This window comes from Miniopterus schreibersii (assembly GCF_964146895.1).
Source record: "Miniopterus schreibersii genome assembly, chromosome: 17".
Taxonomy (NCBI): domain Eukaryota; kingdom Metazoa; phylum Chordata; class Mammalia; order Chiroptera; family Miniopteridae; genus Miniopterus; species Miniopterus schreibersii.
In genome coordinates this window covers 36,984,776-37,004,748 of record NC_138117.1, presented here as the reverse complement: position 1 = coordinate 37,004,748, position 19,973 = coordinate 36,984,776, and the positions used below count along the sequence as shown (strand labels likewise).

The 19,973-nt window shown below is 41.0% G+C and overlaps 1 protein-coding gene across 8 annotated transcripts in view; it reads left to right on the top strand.

Annotated features, from left to right (window-relative positions):
- CYRIB (CYFIP related Rac1 interactor B) overlaps positions 1–19,570 on the top strand; it is a 124,394-nt gene extending 104,824 nt beyond the window's left edge. For 7 of the 8 annotated variants that reach the window (XM_081116391.1, XM_081116390.1, XM_081116389.1 and 4 more), the window contains 8 exons: positions 705–810; positions 5,841–5,977; positions 6,961–7,038; positions 9,893–10,009; positions 11,376–11,455; positions 12,645–12,771; positions 14,270–14,340; positions 18,837–19,570. In XM_081116391.1, coding sequence (XP_080972517.1) covers positions 705–810; positions 5,841–5,977; positions 6,961–7,038; positions 9,893–10,009; positions 11,376–11,455; positions 12,645–12,771; positions 14,270–14,340; positions 18,837–18,900 — 780 coding nt within the window. In that variant the 3' untranslated portion in view covers positions 18,901–19,570. The remainder of the gene's footprint in view (positions 1–704; positions 811–5,840; positions 5,978–6,960; positions 7,039–9,892; positions 10,010–11,375; positions 11,456–12,644; positions 12,772–14,269; positions 14,341–18,836) is intronic. The other variant, XM_081116396.1, reaches the window with a different exon arrangement.
- The last annotated feature ends 403 nt before the right edge of the window (positions 19,571–19,973 follow it).

The following is a 19,973-nucleotide window of genomic DNA, read 5'->3' as shown; positions in this document are numbered from 1 at the left end:
TATATGCACAAAAGATTGCCTAGTGGTTGGAAAGACCGGCATAGAAAGAGGCACATCCACATTATATTAGGTTTTCCAGATTGTGGGTGATTTTCTCCCCTATCAGATTACCTTGAGGAAACCCTGAGAAAACTTGGATTCCAGAATAATATTTTAGTTATAGGAAATAAGTATGACAGTTTATGAATCCCATCTTTCAGGTTGATTTGGGCTCTTAAGTGTTTGGTAGGTCTCTTAAAGCTAGTTTGGACCCTGGAAGTAAAATTATTGAAAGTTTCATACCCTGTTCCACAGTTGGCATCTTATTTCAGCTATAGCCTAACTTTTTGGTTTCTTTCTATTCGACTAAAATAATTCTTTGACAGGGAACTGGTAAGAAAGCCTGTCTGTGACATGCAAAACAATGTAAAATGGTTGCTTTTTGTGGCTCTGAAAGGTACCGTGGCATAATATATATAACAAGCATATCTCATGTCATGCATTATATCCATATCCATTGCAAGAGTAACTAAAGATGTATTACAGTAGGTTGAAAGTATCCATGGCTTTGAGAAGGCCCACTCTGAGCATTCCTGGGTTCATTATTCTGTATTTTGTAGATTATACCAGTGTTTCTGACATTTGCTGAAACCTGTATTTTAATGTAAAAGTAATACTGTTGTGATTTTTAGAACTCTAATTATTTTTTTCTTTGGATTTTGAAGGCCATCCAGCATCCAGCAGATGAGAAGTTACAAGAGAAGGCATGGGGTGCTGTTGTCCCACTAGTAGGCAAATTAAAGAAATTTTATGAATTTTCTCAGAGGTTAGGTAAGTTGAAAGTTTTGTAATTATGACTTCGCTAGTGAAAAATATACTTATGAACAATACCAGAAGTAATTTAGAGTATTTTATGTTCACCTTGCTAAATTAATATGTTACATACGTGGAGCAAGCTTGTGAGACTGTAGAATTACAGCGTAAACCTAGGTATTTATTTAGACCATTGTCCTCAACAAATTATAACTTCCACAGGGAAATATCTGATTTGATTGCAGTCTAAAGGGTCCTGGCGTGAATGAGAAACCACTTGGTAGAAGTTCTCTCCAGCTGTACAGCAAACCCTTTCCCACATGCAGGAACTAATCTATAGCTCTGGATTATTTAGATTTTGGTGTTCTTAACATCATTGCTGATTGTGATCAGTTCATGGGTCTAAAACTGTACAAATTGAGAACTAGGAAGCTAATGGTGTACCCAAATATCTATGGAGTTATTAAAGCAGAAAGTGTTGAAAACCATTTGCTTTTTCCCTTGCATGGGAAAAAATATTGTGAGATCAGAATTGTGCCTTCACTACAATGAGTAAACAAAGTTGGAATTCCCTTTCTTGGAGAAGGAAGCAGAGATAAGATGTAGGCATTGAGCTGCTTATGTAACTTGAAAGATGTACATGGGAAGGACTTTTCTGTGTGAAATTGTGGACATAGGGGAGGAGCTGTATAGAAGTGTCAAAATTTGAAACATTTAAGTTGAAGCTCTTGACACACGTTTTATATAGTTTTGAGTTTTGAATCTCATGAACATGTTAATGTACTTTAAGTGAATACATGCAGTTTGGTAAGAAACCATACTATTAGGTAGGCGTCAAACTGGGGGCTCACAAGCTTTAGACCTGAAGTGTGATTTGTTTGTCCTATAGTTCTTAAAAATTCCTCATTAGTTGCCAGGTTTAAAAATTGTTAATTATTTGTGTTTTGTTGTTTTTAAGTCTCTAGTTGTTTGGTAAGATCAGTAGCTTAGGCACCAGTTGATCAGCTGATCTGCATGTCAGTTGGCAGGAGCTGAGTGACAAACCATCTCTGTTCAGTACTTAGGACATGTGCCTCCTAGTTTGCAGTCAGTTCTTACCGCTTCCTAGTTTTTATATCTTGCTTTTCATATTCTTTTATGTTAGCTAGTTGGCCATTTGTGTTTGCAACTTTTGCTTTAAAGTTGAAGTTCTTTTTTTTTTAAGCCTATGTTTTTTAAAAATGTGAGAGAATTGCTCTTTTTTCCTTAGATGCAGTATACGCTATTAAATGTAAAGACCAAATGATAGTTGAGATAGAAGTATTCTATAAATTATCCTTTTCTTACTAGAAATAAGAATTGTAATTTATTTTCCCAAGCATGGTAGTCAGCTCTTTCACACTGTTTGCCTTTCAGGCAAGCATTATATAGTCTGTAGCTTGGTAGCCCCAGACCACTGGGCTTGGGGCTATCATGACTCCTTCATATTTAGAGGGTTTTTTTGTGCTGCCAGTTTCTGGTTGCATTTATAGTTGACTTGCTTTAGATGGTCCTCTGGTCCTACTAAAGCTCATTCTGGTCTCAGCATTTGCTAGTGAAAAAAAGAATAATTGTAAAATAGGCCAAATCAGCCAGGCTTACGTGTTTTCTTGTATTTTAACTACTGGAATTAAATCAGGTTCCTGGTATGTGTTCCACTGTGGGTGCTGTGTTCCATTTCAGTAGAGGCACGTAGTAATACAGGGAATAACAGTAGCAAAGAGCTGTCAGTTTCCAAGCTTTCGTGGGGAAGCCTCGAACTGTCATCATTGTACTCTGGGGGTCTCTTATGGGCAGAGTATACATTTAAGATCTCATGGTTTTCCCCTCATCTCTTGTCCAATAACCTGGCTAGTAATGTTTCCAGTTTTCTTGCTTAGAGGATGCATATCCTTGCTTGCATGTGATAGGAACTCAGTGTTTGTCGAGTGAGTGAGTGATGCATTAATGAATACACTCATCTGCTATATCAAATATGTGTTGGGTATTTAGGAGAAACTGTGTGGTTTTGGCTACATCGCTTAAATTCTCTGAGCTTTAGTGTCCTGTCTGGCCCTCCATCTTTGAGTCCTCTGCTTTATGTCCACTAAACCTCCCTGGTCTCTTCTCTTCCTGCCTCACTGTTGCGCCAGAGGTGAGGATCAATACTGCAGACAGCACATGGAGCACCACGCTACCATCAAAGGACTGTGGTCCTTCAGAATCCTGCAGCCTCGGGGAGAGGGTGGCTTGGCCTGAGTACTGCAGATACACCATGAGGTGTATTCCAGAAAAGGGACCCTGATCCCTTGTGGCTTGCATATTTATGGAGAGACAGGGAAGGGATCGCTAACTAATTTGGAGGATACTGAGCTTTGCCGATAGAGCTTAACCTTGCTGGCCTGGGACACACCCTGTTTTTGCTTTGTTGGTCTGAGGCCTTCCTAGTCTAGACATCCTGAGGGAGGTTATGTGACCAGACAGTAGAGAAACAGCCTTGTCTCTCCTCAGTCTTTCTCCCTGCCTTTCCAGGGGCTATTATAGGGACCACCTCCAGGGGTCATAATGAGTTTTTCCATTGCGTTGACTCCTTTTCACTGGGCTAAATTTACCAAAATCCATCAAAAGGTCCCAAAGTGTCCACAATAATTGTGGTCATGTCTCTTGGCTGTCTTAAATCCCCCAAAGATCACATTCTTTGGGTTCTCTCCTGAGGATTCAACACCTGGTCTTTGATAGTAGATGGATGGCAGTTGGTGAGAATAAATGGCTCTGGTCTCTCAAGGGGATCTTTCTGCAGGGGCCTCCCCTTCCTACTCATCCAGTTGTTTCCCTTCATGCTGCGCCTTGTAGACTAATCTTTGTTATTTCTCCTAGTTAGTCTCTTTCTTGCAGTCTTCTTATATAACTGGCTTCTGCACTAGTCTGTTAGCTAATTTCTTCCAGAATTTAGGGCTTAGTCGCTCATTAATTTCTTCCTTGTCATCTGCCTTTCCTAAGAATCATAACTATGTGGTGGTGTCCAGCACCCTCATCAGACAGTCCCTACATCATTTCTCTTTGACCTCTCTTTCCAACTCATCTAGAGACCTGGGCCACATTCTAGGATCCTCTGTCTTTGATTCCTCTCTTGATACTGAGTGTTTAGGCCAGCAAGACTCTTGTATCAGCAGAGGAACCCAAGACAAGAGGCTGATCTAGCTGCTTTAAAGGCAGATAAGCAGCCTTATCTTGAGTATCCCTTCAGCCATTCATGGACAGAAGTTCTCAATTCATTGGCCATCCCAACTCAGCCATGTGACCTGAGTCTACCGCTAGGGGGCGAGGTCTCCTATCCCCCAAAGTGGTAGAGTGCTTTGAATGATGACATTAACCCTGAGATTGGATAAAATCTAGGAAATGCAAAATTTTTTGATAACAGTCCAGTTTTTTAACCATATTGGTATGTGTGTTTTCTTAAGTGTTTTTTCCTATTCTCATCTCTCTTAAACTTTGCTTTCCACTTATATTAATGTTGATACATTGAATGAATCTTGGGAAAAATAAACCATTTTTCAAAATAGCCAAAAAATGTTATTCCTCTTAATTGATTTTCACGTCCATGTTGCAGCTCTACGATCCATTCATAGGCCTCCACTCCATTCTCCATACTGCGGATGAGGTGGAGAATTTAAATGCTAATCTGATGCTCTTACACCCCTTCTTAAGTAGTTTATCCAGGGATGTCAGGACAGCAAGGCCAGGATGCTTCATGTGGCACACACATTATACACATACTGTTTTAGCCTTGGTTACTCTCCTCCATGCACTTTGTCCACCTGTATTGTCAGTGCAGTTTGTGTACTATGTCATGCTCTGGCTCTCTGCCCTGTCTCTTCACACAGTCTTCCTCATGCTTAGTGGGCACTCCAGTCTCAGCCCAGATGTCGCCTTTACTCAGGGAGGACTTTTTCTGTAGATTAATATTTTATAAGGTTGTAGAAGGCTAAGTAGAATGCTGCTGTATTTGAGAGACAACTTATTGTGGTGGAAAGAATAGGGTTGTTAGAGTCAGTAATACCTGGCATTTACTAGCTACACCTTTGGGGCCTAACCTCTTTGAAACTCAGTTTATCCACCTGTGATACCCAGGTTATAATTGATGCTGAAAGTTAAGTGAGAGACTAGGTTAAACTTACAATATGGATATTGGTTCATAATTAAGTCTTCATGAATTATAGTAGAGCTGGTATTTTTTAAGGATTAATGATCTGACATAAACTTATTATCATTAAGAAATATTTCTTTATTAATCTGACACATTCATTAATGTCAGATCACCATCTGACTCTGTAAGCTGTTTTCTCTGAATAGAATCTAGCATCATTTTCTGATTCTGTGATCTGTAACTGAATGAGTTTGATTTCTATGACATTTTTTGAATGAAATAACACTATTTTCATTCTTAAACATAGCATTTATTAGCTTGGCCTTCCAAAAGTAGCACTTACTTTAAAGAGACCATTTTACTTATGTAGTTAGAATATTTATCTTTTCATCCTGAGGTGCCAGATTCTTAAGAAACTCAGGTAATTATTAAACCAAAGACTTTGTTTCTCTTAGTAGCTGAAAGAAAGCAGTTTCTACTTAAAAGTAAGCAACATATTAAAGGTATGAGAAGTTGGTCCTTCATTCATAGCCATGGACAGATTTGACCGTGTGGACACAGGGCCATTGCAGAAGTTACTTAGCTGTAGGTAACAATGACCATTTCATAAACATCAACACTGAAGAATGGTAAATATAGTATAACATGTGCCCTTTGGTCCTGGTGTTTAACTCAGATTACATTTTGCATTATTTTGAATTTGAGTTTATAGAATTTAATTAGTCCCTTTAAGGTTTTTATTGTATTAAACAGTGTTCAATTTGAGTGATTGTATTTAGATAATCTGGATCTTAAAGAGAACTTACTTTCATGGGAATTGAAATCATAACATTTATAAATGGTTCACTTTCTAATTAATAAATATCAGAAGATAATAAACAACATTTTGATCTTTTTTCTTCAGAAGCAGCATTAAGAGGTCTTCTGGGAGCCTTGACAAGTACCCCATACTCTCCCACCCAGCATCTAGAGCGAGAGCAGGCTCTTGCTAAACAGTTTGCAGAAATTCTTCATTTCACACTCCGATTTGATGAACTCAAGGTAGGATTCCTGCTGGCCTTGACTGTATGAAAGTCATGAGTCCTCAATGAACAGGAGGAAGGATGGCCTGGAGACCTTGCTAAAATGTGTTTTAATGATGTCTGATGGTCCTTAGCAAAAATGGAAAACTAGATTTAAAAATTATGGCAGGTGTTTTGATATATGCATAGCAAATTACCCAATATTCAGTCTTCATTTAACTTCATTTAAAAGATATCTCTGGAACAATGTTGACCTTTTCTGATATTTTTTCCCCCCTTTTCTGCTCACCTACAGTTTATCTCAACTTTCTTTTATATAAAAATGTTACAATATTTCCACCCCACTCCAATTTACCTACTACCTATTGCTAGGAGTGAGTGTAGAAACAGGCACTAGATCTCCCATCAGAAGACCTGAGTTCCACTTCAGGCCCGTCACAGTAGCCAGTTGTAAGGCAGGTCCTTTGACTTTTCAGGTCCATGTCTAGAAAATGGAAGAGCTGGGGTCCTATGGCCAACATTTTATGATTGAATCATAGAAAACTGTTCTCTTTTATTGCTACATTAGCACACATGATTTACGTATAAAATTTTAGTCTGTCTGAAGATGGTCCTGTTGACAGTGTATGCTTACTTCTGTTGTAATTCCAAAACAATTGCCTGCAGAGTTTTCCTTGTTTTTGTGTGTTTGACATTACTATTTTTTGGCAAATAATTGTTTAGTATATTATGTGAAATTATTGGGGAAAAAAAAGGGGAAACCTATTGACCATGACTAAAGAACAGTCTCTACAGTTTTATGTGTGCCGTGGGGACTGAGTACAGTGTTAATATAATTTACAAAAAAAGCGATCTTGGTGATACCGGTCTTAGTTATTAAAGTGTCATTACAAATTGGGAATGTTACTTTACTAGTTAAAACTGTATTTATTAGATTTTCACTTAATTTTTACAGCATCATTTAGTACATACTACATTTTCTTTCATTACTGTCTTCTTTAGATGACAAATCCTGCCATACAGAATGATTTCAGCTATTACAGAAGAACCCTGAGTCGTATGAGGATTAATAACGTCCCGGTAAATGAACACTTTGAATTAGGGGGTGGTGATAATAACTCATCTCTCAGTTTGCTCTTTTATTTGTTCATTTGCTCATTCATTCTGATAAAGTCAAAGCTAATAATTAATTTAGTAACTATGGACAACCACAGGGGTGGGAAGAAAGAGCAAAGTGTAGCAAACCATACAGTGTTGACCTTTTCTCTCCCAGTTTTTCCCATAAATTTCTATGACTACTTCAAGTAAAGTTCTTCTTTGTCTATGTGACCTTGATACTTACCAGATTTTTCTATGTATTCTCATTTTAATGGCATAATAATTTGTGAATTAGTGGCTTTGAGTATTTTGTGCTCATATATTCTTAGAATGGAGGACTCCTGGAGAGGAATTGGTCTGGAGTAGAAGTACGAATGCTGGCAGGGGGGAGGGCAGGGTTGTGGACTCTGGGCACTTTTGCGCCTGGCTGGCTGAGAGAATGGCTTCTGTGCCTGTTCCTGGCTGGCACAGCGTCTCTTCTGGTTTCTTCTGTGCCTGTTCCTGGCTGGCATAGCATCTCTTCTGGTTTCTTCTGTGCCTGCTCCTGGCTAGCATAGCATCTCCTCGGGTTTCTTCAGACTTGTGAGTCTCTTGACGTCTCATTTTACACCTTGCTGACCTGTCACGAGTATACGTGTGTTTCCGTGTCAGTGTTGCTGACGAGTCACAAGATAACTCGTGTCTGCACTTACGTTAATTCAAGTCATTTTAAACACCTGCTCATGACTGGTCATGACAGATAAGTAGCTGGCCACATGGGCGATTTCTGGCTCAAAATAGCCAGTCAGCGAGATGTTAAGCTGTTTAATACACTTTCTGTCGCCAAGGAATCAAAACCATAAGTAAAACCTTAAATAGGAAGAAAAATTATCCTTTTCTTGAGGCATTTTGAGGGCCTACATTGTGTGGAAAATAGAGAAATTTCTAGGATCAGCCCTAGCCTCTAGTGGATAGTTTAATAAAGAAATATTATATAGGTATATAAAGAGTGCTGAATGGCATAAGAGGTTAAAAACATACCAAAGGAGCCCGGCTGGCATGGCGCAGCAGTTGAGCATTGACCTAAGATTCAGGAGATCCTGGTTCGATTCCCGGTCAGGGCACATGCCTGGGTTGGGGGCTCAATCCCAGTAGGGGGTGTACAGGAGGCAGCCAATCAATGACTCTCATCATTGATGTTTCTCTCTCTCTCTCTTTCCCTCTCCCTCTCCCTGAAATCAATAAAGACACACACATACACACACACACACACACACACATATATATTTTTTAATATACTTTATTGATTTCAGAGAGAGGAAAGGAGAAGGAGAGAGAGAGATAGAAACATCAATGATGAGAAAGTTATTGATCGAGCAACCCAGGCATGTGCCCTGACCGGGAATCGAACCCCGATCGCCTGGATCCTAGGTCGACGCTCAACTGGTGAGCCACACCCGGCCAGGCAAGACATATTTTTAAAAAAACCAAAAACCATTCTTTTTTTCACCTTTTTTTTCCCACTGAATGACTGTTTTGTGATGCAGTTGCTCCTAAGACAGGCCCTGGGTTGGAGGAAAGATTTCTCTTCCAAGAAGCAGCTGATCTTTGTGTCAGTTAGGTTTTGCATAATCCATGTCCTGCTGTGAACCTGACCTTATCACCTGCCTTTTTCATACCCACTGTGTAAAATAAAACAAAAGCAGAACATTCAGTTCTCTATTAGAGCCACCCTGCCATCACTCAGTGCCAAAGACCTTGAAGACACCTTTCACTGTCTTCACTGTCAGTGATGATGAGTAAGTCTGGTCTCTGCTGCGTGAAATCTCTCAGATCTCTTCCTGGTTCATCTGCTAATACTTCTATCCAGTTGAAGCCTCATTCTCACTCTCTTTTTGGCAATCATTCTGTAGCAGTAGAACCATTTTCTGACCTGCTGCCTTTTTCTCTTTGGAGCACTCTGCCCACTGCCATCAGCTGACTTTCTTTAGAACATTGCTGTCATTGTCACTCCCTTTTTCTAACACTTTATGTGGTTCACCATCAGACAGAAGACCTTAAGGCAGCATGTAAGGCCCTTTACAGTCTGCCTCCCCTTCCTGTCCAACCTTGTCTTCACTAGTTGCTGCTTCTTATTGCATTGAATACATTGAATTACATGGAATTACACTCTTCCAAGTCACTAGGAAACATGCTTGCTTTCCCTCCACCCCACTGGGTGGACCTGCCCATCATCATCTGCCAAAGCCTAACTCTTCTGTGGGTCCGTTTTAGTTTCTTCCAGTCTAACCTGGTCTCTCTCACCCCTTAGCATGCTATTGTGGAGGCCAGTGTGTTCCCAGCAGGGGCAGGGTGCGGTGTCATGGTCGTCTTCCTGTCTTCATAGCAGTTAGTATAATCCCCTGTACACAGAAGGCAGCCCATCAGTGTTTCATTTCATTGCTTAATATCATTTAAAATGCACGGTGGGGCGAACGTAGGTTTATAGTTGTATGAGAAACAGGGTTTATTCTTGTATTATTATTTGTTAAGTAGCATTTTTCCAAACGAACAACTGTAAACCTACGTTTGCCCCACCCTGTATTTTTAGAGGTTATCTTTTTAAAAAATGATACCATTTTTAGTCTTTTTTTTAAGGTTATTTATTATTGTTGACAGTATAACACATATCTCCTGTTTTTATTTTTCTATTTTTAAACGATACTTGAAGGTCTAAAATATAGTTTAAGAATATTTATTTGACTAATTTAGCAGGCATTAATGAGGCAGGCACTCTTGAGTACCTTATCCTGGAATCAGTGAGATCCTATGTAATAATCCATGAGCTGATGGTCAGGTGCTTTTTCTTTCCACACAGGCAGAAGGAGAAAATGAAGTAAATAATGAATTGGCAAATCGAATGTCTTTGTTTTATGCCGAGGCAACCCCGATGCTGAAAACCTTAAGTGATGCCACAACAAAATTTGTATCAGAGGTGAGCATTGCCTGGGAAGTTTTTCTCTGTGTTGTTACTCCCTGCCTGTCTGCGGACATGATGATCGCAGTAAGTCCCGTGGCATTAAATGCTATCCCTAAGCTGGTGTGTACACCAAGTGCCATCCCCTTCCCTGAGGCCCACCTGTGCACATGTACTCATCAGTTTTCAGCCTCCCTCTGGGTGTATAGTCAGCACCTCAAAGGTATTGTGACCAAACTAAAATCTCGATTTCCCCCCCAACCCTGCCCTTTCCCCAGTCTCTCCTATCTCAGTTAATAGTACCATGTATAGGCAGACCTCGGGTTATTATGCTTCACTTTACTTCACAAATGTTGCATTTTTTTACAACACGAAGGCAAGACCTTCTACCAGCCAAAAGGTTATGACTCGCTTTATTGCGGTGGTCTGGAACCAAACCTGCATTATCTCCAAGGTCTGTAAAAGCAAATAATTTATGGTTTATTATCCTAAATTCCTTTCCTTTTTTTTTTTTTTTTTTTTTTTTAGAAAAGCAAGAATTTATTGACCGCAGCAAAAATATACTTAGGGCAGTGAAACAAGGAAGGGCATAGAAGAAGCAGCAGGAGAGCCTGGCTGGTCTGCTCTGGCTCACTGGGAAGTCAGAGAGAAAAGGGGGCCTGGAAACAGGTTCAGGGGGTTAGCCCAGGACGAGCTGCTGCTGCCCATTGCTCCCCTGGTTGCAAGTCTCATGAGATCCCTTGGAGTTTAGAAGATACGTGCCTGTGGGGGATGAGAGTGGCACGGGTGTGCTCCCTGGAGGGAGAACTCACCCTAAATTCCTTTCTTTATCTTGCCCCCTATGCCCACTTTATCAGAGAGTCTTATTGGCTCTCTCTTCAAAATATATGCTGACTATACACACTTGCTACCTCTCCACACGAGCCCAGCACCTTCTCACCTGGATTACTGCGTTCATGTTCTGACTCTTCTTATTCCACTCTTGCCCACTACAGTTCTTTCTCCAAAGAGCAAGTCAAGTAATCTTCTTAAAACATAAGCCATATCCCTTCCTCCTCTGCTTAAAATGCCTCCATTGACTTCCCAGTACCTTTGGGATGAAATCCACATACCTCCTGACCCCAAGCCCCTGCCTGCGTGCTGAAGAGTTTGTACCCAGCCCGAATGTAAGTGCCTGTCAGGAGAGCAGGCCTTGGTTTCCTGCTTGTAGCTGTATCCCCAGAGCTTAGAGCATTACCTAGAATCTAGTACTTTTTTAACAAAACTAAGAGCAGGAACCAGATATTAAAGTTGCCAATTTTTCATGTTATGCTAAGTTTTAAATTATATCTACGTATGAACTGTTTGTCACTTTTACTTTTTCGTTCTCTGTACACCTCTACAGAATAAAAATTTACCGATAGAAAATACCACAGACTGTCTAAGCACCATGGCCAGTGTGTGCCGAGTCATGCTGGAAACACCGTGAGTAGCGGTTGGTCTTTCTCACTTTTAGTCCTGTTGACATAGTTGTCTAGATATGAGTATGTCATATTTGTAAGGTGGAAATTTAAGTACATCCCAGGTAACCAATGTTAACGTGAACAAAATGAAAATAATGTGGCAGCTTCAGGTAACTTCTGGGTAAGGGTCCAGTCCAGCTGGTTTTCAGGTCCCTCAGACCAGGCAGACTAATTCAGACTCTTCCTAATGGGGGTTTTTGTGCTTTTTTGGGTGGGGGTAGGGGAAGAGTTTGAAAGTTCTTTCGGTTTTGCTTTTCATAAACATTCTCTCTCCCTTTTCAATAAAGAACTTTGCCTTATTCTGCTTATCCTTTCCTTTCAGTATGAGTTCTCAGTCTTCACTTTTTCACCACTCGCCTGAGTTCTCCTCTGGGGTTCTCCTCTCTTAGGCATTTAGGATGTTTGCCACATGGCGTCTGGCTGGACTTTCCTGTCATAGGCTGAAAGGATGGGTCCTGGATTCCCAAATAATATATGGTTTTACTAGATAACTTGTTTTGGGGAGTTTTTGATTTTCCAAAGCACTACCATTATATACTGTATTTCTGGAAAACCTTATGAAGCAAGAGGAGCTGTTCCTCCTCCTCAGTTAGGAGAGCAAGGCCCTGGAGAGCGAAGGGACCTGTGCATGGTGACTGACCCCACACATGAACCTGGATGTCTTCATCCTGGGCCTGGACTCTTTCTGCTGGGCCATGATGCCTTTTACATAGACAGATGAGAACCTAACATCAAAATTTAGAGAATGAAAATCCAGTAATACAGTAATGTTTAGATCAAGTCAGCCCCAGACACACTTGCTCTGTTAAGAGCTAGTGACTCTTCATCATATTGGTGATAGCAGCCTTTACAAAGCACTTATTCCCAAACTTCTCCTTTGGGGCTACTTTGGATTTCTGTAAAATTGTGTGATCTCCTCTGCTAGCAGAATGGGGAATATACTGAGGTGCATATAGAGACCATAGTATGTAAGTGCTAACTGCTCCACACACCTCCTGCCTGGGAGTCCCATTGCATGGAAGAGGGGTGACTTAAAGTTAGCATCCCTCTTAGAGGTTGACAGGAGCATCTTCCAGCATCAACTTAGAGAGTTGAATCAGTTCATCAATTTGTGATGTGCCTCATCCATCCTTGTCTTTTCTCCCCTCCAGGGAATACAGAAGCAGGTTTACAAATGAAGAGACAGTGTCGTTCTGCTTGAGGGTAATGGTGGGTGTCATCATACTCTATGACCATGTACATCCAGTGGGAGCATTTGCCAAAACCTCAAAAATTGATGTAAGTTACATTGTTTTATGTAATTCCCAACAATTTCCATCATTGAAAGTCATAGGCTCTCATGTAAAGAGCTGGCGGGCTACACTGTCGCTGAGCCCAGGGCTGTAATCTGTGATGTGGTGGGTCTTGGTCTCCTCTCCCCTTGTAGTGTTTCTGGCAGCCTGTATACTGGTAGGGTAGAATGACTGAAGGGTGACTGTGTTGTCTCAGAGTACATCCTTGTAGGGAAGGCTCACACTCAAAAGGAGTCTTTCTGCATACTGGGCAATATAAATAAATAAGCATAAGAAAAAAATTTTATTGTGTTCTTTCATTCCTTTTAACCAAAGGCCATTTCAAACAAAAGATTATTTCCAGATATGCAGGGTGGGGCAAAAATAGGTTTACAGTTGTGAGTACTTGAAACCCAGAGTTTATTCTTGTATTAATTATTAGTTAATTATATTATTTTCTGTATGGCCAACTGTAGACCTACTTTTGCCCAGGGAATAAAGGTGAAGGCTGCATATTTTCCCTCCTCCCAGTCATAATAGTTTGTGGGTCTAGCCTGGGTTTTTCTGTTCTGTAATTTTTCTCCCTCACATCTGGTTCATCAGAATTATAACCAGTGTTTGGTGAGAACTGTCTTCCTGTTTCGCTTTCACAGCTCGTGCGGGCTCTCAGCATTTCCTATCTAGATTACTGATTGCCTTCATTAGTGTCCATATATGGAAAGAGAAAGGAGTTCATTTATTGAATGATTACTGTTTCCCAGGAATTTCACACTTGTTCTTTCATTTAACTCCAAAAATACTCCTAAGCTGCAAGTGTTACCTCCCCTGTACTAATAGAGAAACTAAAATTTAGGGGAATGAAGTGATATAATTGCTAGTGAATGGTGGAGCTGAATTTTGAGCCCACACCTCCATGGCTTCCAGAGCCTGTGGATTGCTATGTGCTGTGCTGTTTCACAGTAATCCGACGCACCTTCCTTGCGTGTCATCTTCATTGACTTGTTCCCTTTTTTAATAGCCTGTAACAAATCCCTGCTGCTATCCCTGTCAGTTCCAAATGCGCCCTCCTGGCTTTCAAGGCCTCAGTAACCTCCCCTCTGGGAGTCATTTCAGTTCTCCGAGATTCTGTCCTTACTCAAGACATACTTTATTACCTTGTCGTGGTGTTCGTCTAACTGGAGAGCTCCCCTTTCCCCTGCCAGTGTCTCTGTTTCATTCTTTAAAAGGCTACTCAACACCCTTAGCTGACCCTGAGCTTTCTCATTAGTGTGGGTGGCGCTTCAGTTTGACTGATTAGGTTCTTAAAAAGTTTTGTTTGAGTGAGAAACTGAAAATAATAAGACTTGGGTAGATTTTTCTTTTTCTGTTTTAAGAATAATTACATTTCTAGTGTGTGATTTCTCATGAGTTCTGTAGTTGTGCTAGTATACTAAGTATTACTATTTTGAAAGGGAATGTTAGATGGAAAAACATGATTCACCTTTTCTGTTTTCTTTTCTCCTTAGATGAAAGGCTGTATCAAAGTTCTTAAGGACCAACCTCCTAATAGTGTAGAAGGCCTTCTCAATGCTCTCAGGTGTGTATATGGACGTGTACATACGGATCGGAAGAGTGCACGTAAGAACGTGCTTCAGAGTGGAATAGCACCAAGGATGTGAATGTAAATGTTCAAGTTAGAAATGTAGAGATCTCGTTTAGCTATTGGTAGTTTTGCTTCAGGCCCGTATTGCGCGCTGTGTGTGTGTGTGTGTGTGTGTGTGTGTAGGTAGGTAATGAGAATGGTAGCTCTGTTTCTTTGCTAAAGAGTTTGGTTTTTACCTTCTGCCCCTCTTGAGGCAGAGGTTGCTTATTTACAATGCAGAGTTTTTTCTTTACAGTTGTCTATGATCATTCTCCATAAAATAGTTACTTTTTCTCAGCTTAGACTTACCTGATTTATTTACTGAAGCTCCTAAGAATGACATTTTGGCCCAGTACAATGACTTGACCAATCTAATCTCTGTCTGATCTCTGTCTTAAAGGGATTTAATTGGAAATATATGTTCCCTGCCATTATAGATGATGTCTCATTACTTGATTTTTTGTGTGTTTAAACATAAAAATTATATGAACATAACAGTACTTACACAGTGACTTTCTGAGGTCACAGTTACCGAGCTTCTCACTGCAGGCCGTTGTAGTTTGCTGGCTTCCAGGTCAGTATTGTGTCCCCACAGGTTGTGGAGAATATTTAGTCACACTGGGTTCATCATAAAGCAAAATCTAGGTTGTGTCATTTCCGCTGAGTGTAACCATCAAATAATTTTATTACGACTATGGAAAGTGCAGCGACTGCCTGAGTGATGGAGGTCTGTTCTAAATGAATGTCAGAACAATGAAGGAACAGAATATAAAAAGAAAACGTCCTTAAAATGTCAAACTGTTTTAACCATAAGCCTATCAAAAACCTTAAGTTTTTGGAAATTTTTTTACTCTGGAGGTTTTTCATTGGTTTTACCAATATTTGCAGTATTGTGAATCTTTCCTACTCGATCCCTTTCCGAAGACTCCCTCTGTCCCTGTCAGCCAGTTTTTCTCAGACTGAGCTCTTTTCTGTCTGATCAGTGAGACTCTCCAGAGCCAGCAGGTGACAGACATCTTTTTTAAACAGTAAGAGGTAGGTGAGGTCTCAGAGGTTTTAGTAGTAGTCCTTTACCTGGAAGGGACTGTGCTTCGAATATTAATTTAAAATCCAGAGTTTACTTTTCCTTTTCAGAGTTTAAAGCTGGTTCAGTCTCTTTGACTTTAGAGTCAGGGCAAAGAGGGGCAGTGGCTGGGGGTGAAAGATGCCGCGTGAGTCTGAGAGAAAGCAAGAGGAGAACCGCTGAGGCAGGAGCCACCTACTTTCTCCTCACTTGCAGAATGGAGATTGGAAAACAGGATTTGTTGCAGAGAGAACTCTTGACCTCTTTTTACTCAGTGAGCATAGTTTTATTTTTTCTTTTTGGTTCTGATTTTTTCACATGCGAAGTTCTATAAGGTCAGTCAGTATACTGGTTGCCATGTCGTAGTGGTTACAGTGAGTAACGGTTTTATAGTGTCACAGTGCAGTTTCACATACATGACTTTATTTCATCTTTTCCACAGCTCCGTGAGGCAGGTGGTGGTTCTGGGGTGTTGGGTGTCTCCATTGTACAAAGAGGCACCTTAAGCTCTTGAGAGACTAGAGGATTATATAGCTAACAAATGTCGGAGTCTGTTTTCAAATTCAGAACAGCACTCTTGAAATAAGCTTGATGCTGTATCACCGAGCATTAGGTTTGCTATGTGATGGAATTTTCCTGTGCTTTGGAACCCCCTGGAGGGGTAGGGAAAAGTGCAGATTCCTGGATCACCACCTCCAGAGAGAGCCTCTTCATCAGGCCTGGGTGGGGCTCGGGCACCTTGTTTTATAAACAAACAGCTTAGCTGACGTAAGTCATGCTGGTACTTTGAGAAATTGCTCAAACACCATCGGCCTGGCCCTCGATATGCTCCAGTATCAAGAATGCACTCTGTCATCCCAAAAGCACTATGCACGTGTTCATTGTCTCTCACACCTCTGCACAACAGAACACATTTTTGCGAAAATATTTTCTTTTTTAGGAAATAGCTCATTTTCTAGACATGTGCATTCCTTTTTCTCAGTTTTTTCTTAGAGCCAATTGTAAATCACTAAAATTTTTAAAAGGAGGTATAATTGTACATGTAGACACGCTGCTTATTTTGAATGCTTCCCCGTAGGGACTATATAGTTCCTTCAACTTACAGTGTGTGATTAAGAGGGAGCAACAGGTCATGCCCGCATTTTACAGGTGGAGAGATGGAACCACTTTCCTTTGATCGTACAAGGGAAAGCTAGGACTGGGCGTTAGGGTTCAGAGCTAGATGATTGCCTTCATCATGAATTGAAAGGGTAGGTGAATGACAGTTGCCTTTTTCAGTAGAACAGTCGTAGGTGCGTGGGAAAGGAGCTGCGCACAAAATGAAGTAATGCCACACACACTCACATCTCATTTTCACGTGCCAGATGTTACTGGCCTTTTCCTGATGAAAGAGTTTGGTGATGTGACACTCCTGGGTTAGCTCTGCCCGGGGAGGCTCTGGGCACCACTGGGGCCCAAGGTCGCATTCCTCACAGAGTGAGAGCTGGTGTCTGGGCCTAGAGGAAAACACGCACAGCTCTCGGCACATCACAGCACAGTGCTGGTAGTGACATTGTCAACTTTGTGCAGTAAAAATTGTGTTGTGCCTGTTACTTGGCTCTTCCCACTATGTAGTTGTGTAAAGGAAGGGAAAATTCTTATTTTGGGCATCAGTAGGATGTGTGGCTAAGTATACTTTATATGCCTTTGGGAAATAAAACAGAAAGCTTAAGTCTTTGCCGCATCACCCATCACTTAATGTAACTATCTCTTTATGGATTCTTCGCTCAGCCTGGCCGCTTCCCTTCTTCCCTTCCTAACGCACACATGCTAACTGAGCACCTGTTCTGTGCCAGGCACTCTGGTGCTTGTTCTGTAATAGGGAACAATTTGGAGGTGACTTCTGAGTTAAATTATGGAGCGTTTATCAGGTTAAGCATTACCTAATAAGCATATGTTTGTCTTCTTACCTAAGCATTTACTTGAGTTCAGATAGTTTTTCAGTTTTTAGATTGATTAGAAATGAACCTAATGAGAATGGAGTTTAAATTTCTTTAACCCAGAGAGACTGTGTGTGTGTTTCTGCGTAAAATGATATAGTCCTTAAAGGAGCTATCTATGTGAAATTTTCGTAAGCCAAATGAACTGATGCAGCATTAGGTTCTGTCTGAAAAAGCTCTGAAATATACCCCACATTCAAGCACTGAGCACCTGTTTCCATTGCTCCTCCTCTGGTCTGAGCGTTGGTCTCCTGGCCCCCGTAACAGCACCCGGTTGGTCCCTCTGCTCCTCCTACTCCCTGCAGCCCTCCTGCAGCCAGAGTGATCCTTTCAGGACATGAGTGAGATCTCACATTGCTCCCCTGCTTAGTATCCCACCCTGGCTTTCATTGCCCTCAGAATAATCTCCGCACTCCTCACTGTGGTCTGCAGCATCGTGTGACCTGGCCATTCCGGGTCTCCCAGTCCCTGTCCAGCGCTTCCCTCCTTTGCTCCTGGGTTACCCTCCTGGGTGTTAGTTTACTGTCATCTTCCTCTGCTAGCTTGTAAGCTCCTGGAACTGCCTGACACATAGTAGGCTTGCTCATTGGATTTCTGCTATTAAAGGAATCCTGTGGTGAATCTTTTCATAAAACAGAACGCATTCTTAGTGATTCTTCTTTAGGTTCTTAATTTGTATTTACATATTTAAAACACACCTGCCTGGACATAAGGCACCTAGAGAACTGAAACATTGGGGATGTGACAGAACTGTCCTAAGACAGAATAAATAGAACGGGGACCAGCGAGCTTTTTGTAACTGGCCAGAGAGTAAGCACATCACGTATTCAGGTTTTGTGGGCCACAGAGTGTCCGTCACAGCTACTCAGCTCTGCCATAGCAAGAAGGTAACCATAGACCACACTGAAGTCAATCAGTATATCTGCATTCCAGTAAAACTAAAACTTCAGTTTCATATGATTTCCATGTTAACATGAAGTATTACTCTTCTTTTGATCCACGGGCCCCCCCCCCCACATTTAAAAATGTAAGAATATGCTCAGCGCACAGGCCATACTAAAATAGGTAGTAGGTCCAGTTTGGTTCAAAGGCTACAGTTTGCTGACACCTAAGCTAAAACAGTAACAATTTCCCTCTGAGCGAGAAGTTACAGCCAGTTGTTTACTCTAGAATCTAACCAGATGTTTCAACCAGGTAGTTCTGACTAAGTTAAGCAGCTCCTGGCTGTTCTGTGAGGGGGTGGGAGGGTAAGCCCGCAGAACCCGAACAGGGCTAGCGCTGGGATGGGAAGCCTGGTTTTGTGAGAGGAGATTGCCCCTGGCCAGTTGCTCAGGTTGTCATTCTAGAACCTGATGCAGATGATGTGGTGTGTTTTTAATTCCCTAAAATTGGTGTTTTTTCACTTTTAGGTACACAACAAAACATTTGAACGATGAGACTACCTCCAAGCAAATTAAATCCATGCTGCAATGACCCCTCTGGGACGAGCACCTGCTGTCAATGGGAGACGGTTCTGCAGTGGCCCCGGATGCACAGTTTTAGTGATTGCAATTACTCTCATTTACTCTCGCTTTTATTTCCTCCCTCTGTCCCTCTGCCCTCTTTTTTAATCATGTTCTTGTTCTTAAGACTTCTTTTCTGTGCCAAAATCAGTCAAGTTATCCTCTGAAGGGACGCTGTCCTTTCTAGCGGGCCATCTAAGGCAGCTAATTATGCATTGCATTGGGTCTCTACTGAGAGAAATTCTGTGACTTGAACTAAATATTTTTAAATGTGGATTTTTTTTGAAAACTAATATTTAATATTGCTTCTCCTGCATGGCAAAACTGCCTATTCTGCTATTTAAAAACCCTCAATGACTTTATTTTCTACTGCCGCTTTTTTCATGTGCAGCCAAATGAAAATGTTTAAATTAACTGTGTTGTACAGATGGTACCCAACACACACTTTTTTTAAATTAGTAAGACTTTTGTTTAAAGTTTTAAGTTTGCATTTTGACTTTTTTGTAAGGATGTATGTTGTGTGTTTAACCTTTATTAACTAACGTTAAAACTGTGATGTGTGCGTAGAGTATTACGTATGCATGTTCATGTTTAAAGAATGGCTGTGATGATGAAATAAAAATCAGCTTTCATTTTTCTAAGTGTGGCTTGGTTTACTGAGGTTTGGTTTGGGGCTTCTAAAGCTCTCCCCATGTATATTTTTATGAAATGAATATACACATTACATAATTTCCCCTCTTTTAGGAGAGAGCTGTGTCTTTTTAATAGTATTTTTGTTTTCTATTGTCTGTGTGTACCCAGTTTTCATTGCTTTCAAAACCTTGCTAAGTGCAGTAAGACCAATGGTTGACTTTCATCCTTGCCTTACTTTGTGTGGATGTAGTATCAGGAAAGCTCCACTCTTGCTTGATTTGCATTTCCCAGGAGCGAGGGGGTAGCAGCAGGACACAGAGTGAGGGAGGAGAGCAGGTGAGGGGCCTTCCCAGGAAAAGCTGAAGGCCCTGGTCTCATGAGTGGGACAAAACGAACATGTTTGTCATTTTA